The sequence below is a fragment of the Rhamphochromis sp. 'chilingali' genome (assembly GCF_963969265.1).
Source record: "Rhamphochromis sp. 'chilingali' genome assembly, chromosome: 13".
Lineage (NCBI taxonomy): Eukaryota > Metazoa > Chordata > Actinopteri > Cichliformes > Cichlidae > Rhamphochromis > Rhamphochromis sp. 'chilingali'.
In genome coordinates, this window is record NC_137940.1 from 35,009,708 (window position 1) to 35,019,356 (window position 9,649).

The 9,649-nt window shown below is 37.7% G+C and overlaps 1 protein-coding gene across 1 annotated transcript; it reads right to left on the reverse strand.

Annotated features, from left to right (window-relative positions):
• Positions 1–3,129: 3,129 nt before the first annotated feature.
• Positions 3,130–9,435, reverse strand: LOC308408830 (protein eva-1 homolog C; the record flags this gene model as incomplete). Its single annotated transcript, XM_080901236.1, has 8 exons — positions 9,330–9,435; positions 7,085–7,290; positions 6,838–6,961; positions 5,398–5,550; positions 5,007–5,150; positions 4,822–4,893; positions 4,655–4,735; positions 3,130–3,515 (listed from the first exon to the last, which is right to left on the reverse strand). The coding sequence occupies exons 1-8, from the start codon at positions 9,424–9,426 to the stop codon at positions 3,130–3,132; spliced, it is 1,263 nt and encodes a 420-aa protein (XP_080757362.1). The 5' UTR covers positions 9,427–9,435.
• Positions 9,436–9,649: the final 214 nt, after the last annotated feature.

Sequence of the window (9,649 nt, forward strand, 5' to 3'; positions counted from 1 at the left end):
CTAATACAATCGCTTTTACATTTTTTAATATTACCGCCACCAATGAGGTTATGTGTTTTTCGCAGTGTTTTTACGCGTTTCCTTCTTCCTGTAAACACGATAGTTAAAAAAAAAATTGAATTAATTCTAATAAAATTTGTAGGAGTGTGTTGTGTGGTCATCTAAACAATCCATTCAAATTTGGCCTGCATCCTTCGCTGATGATTTACTTGTCAAAACCGAGAAACCATATTTAAAAATGGCCATATAAAGATTTAGAATATGTCAAATTTGACCTCCGAGCTCTAATTAAATAGACTGATTTTCACGTCAAAGTAATATTGCTATAGAACTATTTAAAACTATGTTTCTTAATGTCATTTGTTTAATTTACAACATATAGAAATATAGGGATTCTAAATATTAGACCTCATTTTCCAGTTCAAATAAGATAAAACTTATACTGTCTTTTATCTTTAAAACTTTACATAAAATTCTGTGTTTGTACTGGCAAAATTTAGGAAAGGATACAAGTAAATGGTGATTCTAAATATCACAGTACAGTTTACATTCAAACATCAGTCACATTTGACCTCTGATCAGTTTTACATTTCACAACAACTGAAGGTGTGTTATATCTTTAAATAAAGTATTTTTAAATAGAAAGAAAATGAGCTGCCTAGTTAGTCAGAATATACTATAGTATGTAGTATTATATAATAAGCTCAAGTCAAATCAATACGATCAGCCATTACCTACTCTTACACTACAAACTTTGTAACGTATGTGTTAAATGAACAACAACAAAACCCCCAAAATGAATATACACAAAATACAATACTATTCCTTTAAAAAAACACTTCCCAGAGAGTGCCCTGCTTTGGTGGAGGTTTGTGCTCCTGGAGTGCTTCTTGTCAAATAAAGTATTACCTACATGCTAAAACTGAGGGGTGTCCTAGTTTTGGAGAAAATTGACCACCTTCACTTCATTATTAACCTATAATGACATTATTATTACAGAGGCATAATGCCAATGAGTCAACGATGCAAAAAATAAATATAATAAAAGTACAACAAGGTACCACATATTTGGATAAAGCTACCATAAGTAGTAGTCTTCAGAACAAGCTATGTGCAGAAATGGGGTGGGGGCGAGTTTCATCCGCTTTGACTTGTGACCCCTTCAAATTAAGCAGTCTGTCATGTGATAGAGCAGTTTCACCAACAGTCTTTTCATTCATCCCAGACTGTGATTTTAAGGATTATAATGACTTCAGCTGAACTGTACTCACAGTTTAAACACTGATTCTTTCCCTGTGGGCTCAAATTGTGGTCAAAAATATTTTTTGATCAGTTTTGTACTTACAAAACTGCAGTAAGTACTGCAATTCTGTTCTCTGATTGGATAGTTAAATTTGTGACTGATATGACATTGATCAGCTGAAAGGAAGAAAAATCGGGTCAAAATTCGTACTTGTAAGTTAAAACTTGAGTTTCACACGTATTTTTTTTTTCCTTTGTATCTGTAACCAGATCTTAACAAAAAGAATTTGTAACTTGTGTAAATATTTTTACACACCCAAATCTTTTCTACGCACACACAAATTCTTTTTACACACACACAAATTCTTATCTACAGATGCACATATATACACATTCTGATTTAAAAGTACAAAATATTTATGACCACAATTTGATCCCATACTTTCCTCAGCTGATGTATTTCTGAGAGCAATTGTGCAAAGACTTTGAGTATGTTTTTCCATTTCCTGGATCCAGACTTTTAAACCCCTCTACCCACTAATCAATATCTGATATCGGGCTATTTTTTCATCATAAAACCTTTTTAAAGTTCTCCAGGCTACTTGTACAATTCATGTACAATTGCATTCATGACTTCATAAATTGTGACCACCAACACCATTGAGACATTTCTGATGATGCCTCAAAAAACATCCCTCTAAAGATGGTCAGGTACAAGAGCTGGAAGAAAAATAAGTGAAAAGAAAAACTTTGAAAGACCTTCAGAAAGCCTGGAGAACAATTGCTTAGACCAAAAAAATTATAAGCAAAATATAAAGAAATAAAGGGTGGGTCAGGACTTTGCACAACTTTTGTGTTGTAGTTCTATCAGTTAATCAGATATAATTACTTTTATCAATCCGAAAAGGCACAAAAATTTAACAAAGAATCAAAATATAGTTGTTAGTAGATATTTGGAAATTATTCAATTTATATATTTATTTTTGAGGATTTGGTTTTGCACTGTTCTACATTTAACTCTCCATCCTTCAGCAATAATATGAAATGTTTCCCCCACAAAAGAGCAGCTTTATTTTTGTACGTTTTAATGAAACATTAAAAATGGCATTAACTCACCCAATGATTTATTAGTCACACAGTGCACTGAAAATACTGGTTTTCCATATTGTAACTGCAAAAATGCATTGAAGTTATTAAAATTAAATCAGTGGCACGTCCACTGTTATTCCATAAAACACAGCAGCATTTGAAATTAATTGAAACAACAAACATGTGATGTTAATCTTTATGATTGTAATCAACCACCATTAGGTTTTCATGTATTTTAGTAGTGTCATCATGCATTGAGACAGATTAGAAGGTTCAGTTACATTTAGAGAGAAGCTATCATCCTTTCACTTATTTTCTGTCACATATACCTCATTACTGTTCAGGTTAAACTGGTTTTAAATAATGAGGTTATTGTATGTACAAGAGGTTCCCTTCAGGCTGTTCTAAACACTCAAATTCAGACTTTATTTTCTACTCTTGGCTTTGCCTAATGTCAAAGATTGGGGACTTCCCTAATTCATCTCTGGCACTTAGGAACCAACCACCTAATGCTTAAGCTTTGAGTTTGTGAGGGGCACCCAATCAGAAGAAAGTTGGCTTGGAGGAAGAGGAGTTCATATGCCTCGTTTCAGACTGTGAATGAACTAAGGACCCAGCTCAAGATAAATAAGGATTATCTTGGATTTTGAGTCATGCAAAGCTCCTCTAGAAGAGTAGAGGAGTGAAAGTTTGGACCTGGAAATGAGCATAATAGGTCCAATTTACAGTAAAAGCACTATCTCAGTATGATTTCAGTTAGCAGCTATCGTTCTAATGCAGTATACTGATGCTTTACTCTCAATTGTTGTAGGTTTTAATCTTGTGAATAGCGTAAGGGCTGGAGTCTCTGTGTGGCCAAATGTCTCCATTGGGCAGATCCCTAGTCTGTTCCTCCCCCCACTCAACCATCTCTACTGTTAAAGTGGGTGGACTGAAGATGTCAGTTGTCCGGTAGGATTGTGTGAGGCGGCGGAAAGAAGATGTGTCAGAGACATCCTCTTCAAAGAGGTCCTCCATGAGCTCCTTGCGTCGTCTGCGAGATGCTTTCAGCTCATCATTCAGGTCAGAAACCAGATCTTTAACGTCTTTCACAAGTGTGGAGCGAACACCAAACAGGCAGAGCAGGAACACGAGACCAGCACAGATGCCGGAGACAAAGTAGAGAGCAACTCGCTCTGGGAGACCTGGAAGAGAGATGTGTGAGGAAATTAAAAATTTGCCAACATAAGCCACAAGTGTCCACTCAGCTCATCTTTCTCAAATTGCTTTAGAAAACACTATTAATACAAGGTGTGACCTTTCAAAGAAACCAGTAAATTCATTTCATGTGAGTAATGTATCAAAATCAATTTGCAAGTGCTCCTATTTCAGTTCAAATATCCAAATAATTTTATCGATATTTTCTTTCTATTTAAATTAATATTGTTATAAACTGATTTAGCTGAAAAATCTTCCTGGGCAGTGCAGTATTGTAAAAACAAAGACACAGCATTGGCTCTGGATTAGGATCATCCCTGCAAAAACCATATATGATTATTTATCTTAGTCAGAGTACATAATGGCTAATATTTGTATTTTCCACCAGCAGGTTAATGTATGATCCAAGGGAACAAACATAACTGTTTTTTTTTATATGTCCAAATATAACATGTCATAATAAACTGAAAGGAAAGAAATAGACTGAAATTAGGAAAAGTTATTTTTAAATATAATAAGCTAATAATTATATGAAAATGGAAATAATACAGAAATATGTACGCAAATTTTAGATTACTACTTATCAGCACAGACAAGTGGCTGGCACACTGATAAGCAGAGGCTGGCTGGAGCCTTCCTGTGTGGAATTTGCATGTCCTTGCTGTGCCTGTGTGGATTCTCTCCAGCAGTACAAACACATGCATATCAGGTTAACTGGTGAGTGTAAATTGGCTGTGGACGTGAGGTAAATGAATTGCATAAAGTGAGCAGAATAAAGAGTAAATGTGGATTGTGGTTTAAAGGGGCCAGTAAAGAGTACATAAGTGCTATATGAATGTCAGTCCAGTATCATACCTCTCTATCTGTAACGGCTGAGATATATGTCAGCCCCTGCAACACTAGGCTAGATAAGCAACTGAGAAAATAGACAGGTGGTATATAAGGGCTTCCAGTTACTCTAAATCAAATTTAAAAACAATACGTTTCATTTTATTCAGCACCTCTTCTAATTTTTCCATGTCGTTTTGGAGCTCAGTATCTCGACTGTGTCCACCAACGTGCTTGAACACCGACATTTCTATATATGTGGCTGTAGCCTGACATCCACAGGCATCAGTACACATACCCAGTATTTTGTCAAAGATCTCCAGAGAGTTGGTTAAGAACACATTTTGAGGCCTGTAGGTGGGGCCAGTGTACCATCCACCTGCAGGCGAGAGGGTTCTGGGCTCAATAGCCAGTCAAAGTCTGCTGCATGCAATGAAACCTGTGAACGTTCGTTTTCACACTCACCGTGTGTGTAATCTGAGATCATGAAAGGATCTGTTGGACCTTGACCCACATCTTCTAGGAGATATCTGGGGACTAAAGAGGAAATGAAACACTGTCACAATACGCAGCTGTATGCAAATACAGAAAATATACTATGCATCTACATCCAAGCCAAAAAAAAGAGTAGGTGTAGATTTGTCACTTACCACAAGTGAAGGACACCCGCAGGTGTTTCCTGGTGCCGGGGAAGCACGGGTCCCCAAAGGTTCGAGTATCGGCTATTAGTGAACAGTTTGCTCTGCTGTGACACCTGCGTGACACTTTCCTCAGGGCCGCCGGAGACAAACACTCTGAAATAATTTAATATAAATGAAACCAATGATTGTAACGAAGAAGACAACAGTAACATTTTATTGTTAAAGAAAAGCTGTTTCTCTAAAACCTGAGCACCTAGAAATTAATGAATATGAATAAATAATTCCTATTTATATGAATGATTAAATACAGTACAGTAGTAATTCTCCATCATGTCTATACAGGACTTTAGCTCCACTTTTTTGCCACTAGATGGCACTTGAGCCCCCTGCTGTTGCAGACCCATGTCAGCCTTTGATCCAGGTTCCTGAGGACAGTGAGGACTGCCGTGCAGCAGGTGTCCAAATGAGGCAGAGTAGATTGCGATGACAGTCTCATTTTTACACATCAGCCTCAAACGCTCATTTTCACACACCAGTCGTGTGCGGTGGTGCTCTGAAAAACAGATGAAATGGCACATTTTGAAGAACATCTAAAAGTTGACAAGAACTTTCTGTAGCTGTTTTAAGAAAATCTGATGGCTGAAAGCATTCATTGTTATTATTTCAAAAGTTTACAACCTTGTTTGACAGCTGTTTAGAGAGCTATGTAAATGACTCAAGCTACCCTGCATTTCTTTATATTTTGCTTTCAAGCCAGTTTTTTTTTTTCCAAAGTAGTCTTGAGCAACAGTTCTCCAGGTTCTCTGAAGGTCTTTGGACATTAGCTGCTTTTTCACTCATTTTCTAAGCATTCCTTATACCCACTCTTTTTGAGACGATGGCTTTTGTTTGTTTGTTTTTGTCTTTTAAGCTACTTAACACTAATCTATGAGCTATGGACATCAGATGAACAGTATCTGAAAGTCATGTCTTAAGAAATAGGGAAAAATCCAGGAAAGACGTGACCCTGGCCTGACCCAGTAATAAGGAAGGGAAACACGTTAAAAAGGCTGTTACTATATGTTAGACATTTATTATTTATTTATTATTCCTCCTGTTCAAGCTGATTATTGCAAATCCAGTCATAACCTATTATAGAAGAGGTAATTTAATGCGACAATATATGTCAAAGTGCATATGAAGTTGATGTGAGACTATAAGAGTCACTAGTGGACTGATTGTGTGGCTTTGTTTAAAAGCTACAATCACAATTTTAGAAGACTCCCACTTAATTTTATGTAACTCAGACTTTATATGCACTTCAGTTTGGAATGCAAATGTTTCAATGTACAGTTTTGTGTTTTATGTGTGACTGCCCGTTTTTTTTAAAACACCCCCAAAAAATGTAAGTTCCTTTTTATGTTTTGCTTAACAGGCCTGAAACCAGAGGCTGACTGAGGAAGAATATTACAGAAACTCTAAATGATACCAAGTTCAGTTCCTCTTTTCTAAGTTACCGTTATATTTATTACGTTTTAGATGTCTGTGAGCATACAAAAGACATAAATAAGATATTTTAAACTAATAATAATTTCAAGACGATTACTTAATTATAGAAAAAATGAAAGAAAAAAGATTTTATTTACCAGCTTTATATGCTAATAGATTTTTTTAATTAAGAACTTTACTGTGCAGCTCTTTTTTTCAAGCCAAGGCCCCTCTTATTGATAGTTTTCTGCACACCTTTTATTATGCACAAATTATGTGATGGAGTCTTTCTTTGTCAGTTAGCTAACATAAATTTAAAAGTCATGTGTTCGCTAGTGGTGAAGTGACTGGACTGTCCAGCTCAGTAGTGCACCTGGTCTGCACTTGTAGGAGACTAGGAGGTACTTGGTGGTGAGGGGACAGGGATCCTGGCCAAACACCGGACTTAAGACGGGAATGTGGCACGACCGCCGATCCTGACACTCTGACAGCACTTTCTACAAGCACAGGAAAATCCATGTGGACCACTGTTATCTTCAACAGGAGTCGCCCATAAGAGCATTTGATTAAGGCAGATTATGCAGTGAGTTCACAGTTTATGTCAATGTTGCTATGTGTACCTCGATAGCAACTGAGGAAGTGCACTCTGTGTCCTCCTCCGCAGTTGTGTTTGTGCTTGCAGGAGGACATAAATGCTGACTGGGAACACGGCGTCCATAGAAGGCTGATAGGATGGCCACAGACGTCCTGGAGGGACACTTGATGATGAGAATTTCTCCTTCACAAGCATGAGCCGTGTGGTTTTTCAGAATGCTGTGAAGATACACTGAAAGATAAAAAGAGCCGATGATGTCTATTTTATCATTTCAAACACATCTTACACCTCATTTATAGTCGCGTGCATAAGTCTTGAGCCCCCTTTATTTCTTTATATTTTACTAGAAAAATGGGAATTAAGTATATAAAGCAAAAGCAGAGATTACACAAATATAACAAGCTTGAAAGTCAATATTTAGTGCCACAACCTTTCTTCATTCAACACAGTCTGAACTCTCTTAGGCAGACTTTCTTGTAATATCTCTAAATCGTCTTCAGGAACAGTTTTCCAGGCTTCTTGAAGGAAAATTTGATTCATCATTCCACTTTCAGTTCCTGTATAGCGTCATATACGCCAGCCTTTTCTTCCTGTTTCCCTTTCTTAAGAATTACTTCTTGTCTGCCGCCTTTCCATTATGACCATTTCTGATGAGGCATCAGTGAACAGTAGATGGATCAGCTAAAGGGCCACATGCATCTCTCAGCTCCTGCGTCAAATCTTTGCTGAATTATTCTCTGATTCTTCAGGAAATGTCTTTCAGACACATTTTGTCTGCTGCTGATAGTTTTTAAGACCTGACACTTCTTCTTTTGTCCTCTGCTTTTCCAGTTTTCTCTTTTTTAAGGGCGCGCTCCACACTGTCTATCAACGTAAAATCCTATTTTAATCCTGTCAAACCGTATAATCATTTAGATTCAGTTAAAAAAATGGGAATAATTCATGTGCTTTCGTGACATGCGGCTCAAAGTACCTCAAGATACAATTTGAAATAGTTTTCTTGCTAAGTTCTCTGTTATGTGTAGACACAACACTGGTTCATCCCTTGAGCTGGGTGAAATTTTTAAGCTTGAATAATTCAAAAGTCAATGTTAAGTAGCTTAACAAGCGAAAAACATTTCTCAGAAAGCCTGGATGAAAGAGAAAGAAATAAAGGGTCTTCTTTCTGTTGTTAACCAACTAATAAAGACTGGATGACTCAGTTACCTTTACTCATGCACAATTTGCGACCCTTTCATTGTCAACAAGTCAACAGTTTGACTTATTTAGAGCTTTTTTTTTAGCCCCTACAACAGCTCAGTCCCCTGTCGACAGGGTGGTGTCCGACTCACTGGGTGTAGCTCGCCAAGACAATTTTTGGACTATGACCACACATATAAACATCATCAGCAACAGCGCATAGACACTGAAGTGAAATCTCCCCTCCCATGTGTGTTTCCTGTACTGTATTGTGCTAGTGTGTACGTGCAGTATATCTCGCCTTGTGAAGATTTATAATGCAAATTTTTATTATGTATTAAGACTTAAGTTATGTTTAGGGTCAAGTTTAAGGCTAGTTTATTTATTAGTTACGGTTACATCTCTAGGACATGAATATAAGTCAATGTTTTGTTCTGTGACATGATGGAAACCGTGTGTGTGTGTGTGTGTGTGTGTGTGTGTGTGTGTGTGTGTGTGTGTGTGTGTGTGTGTGTGTGTGCGTGCTCCACAGAGGCGTTTTAAAGCTTTAGGGAACAAACGAGACACAGTACCAGGCACTCACTCACAATGAGCTATTATTAGACACACACACACACACACACACACACACACACACACACACACACACACACACACACACACACACACACACACAAACAAACAAAAGATCTCTGCTGTGATCAGATATAGAGATGCACATGCAAACAGAACAGTGTCTGAGACAAAAGCTACCTTTGGCTGTGTCTGAACATACAGTACCAATGTTTCCATAATGTCAGTAGTGACACAGTCCAAATAGGAAAACAGCTCAGATGATAAACACAGGTCAGCTGTAGTTTATTTATTGCTATGGGAGTATCTGGTTGTATTGAGTGGATATCCAAGTTCAGGATCTGTTCTGCAGCCTCTTCACCCTGATTCTGGTCTCTCCGCGAGATTATGACAAGCTGCTTATGAAGCAGGATGTGGAAATCTGTTAGGAAATGTCATTGTGAAGCTTCTTTATGCAGCTGAAAAGCAACGCATCAGCATTTTGAGTCCGCTATTGATTTCAAAACCAAGAGACTTACGAGAGAAATCAGGAGCCGAACGTGCTGTGTGCATCTTCAGAGCCAGGAGGAGAGGCAGGAGACAAAAAGAGCGGCAGAAACTCCAAGACGCTGTCATTGTGAATATCCTGCAACAGACCCTGCAACAGGGTTTGTGTGGTAATAGGCTGTTTGTGCGATTGACTGCCTGTGAGAGAGCAGTCAGTGGGTCAATGATGCCATTGTGTTTACAAGAAACAGCTGGCCCTGCTGAGCAATAAACTAGAATTACTGCCAAGCATTTATGTGGTTCTATCGCTCATCAGTCAAGTTTACATCCATGTCTAACCAGACTTGACCTT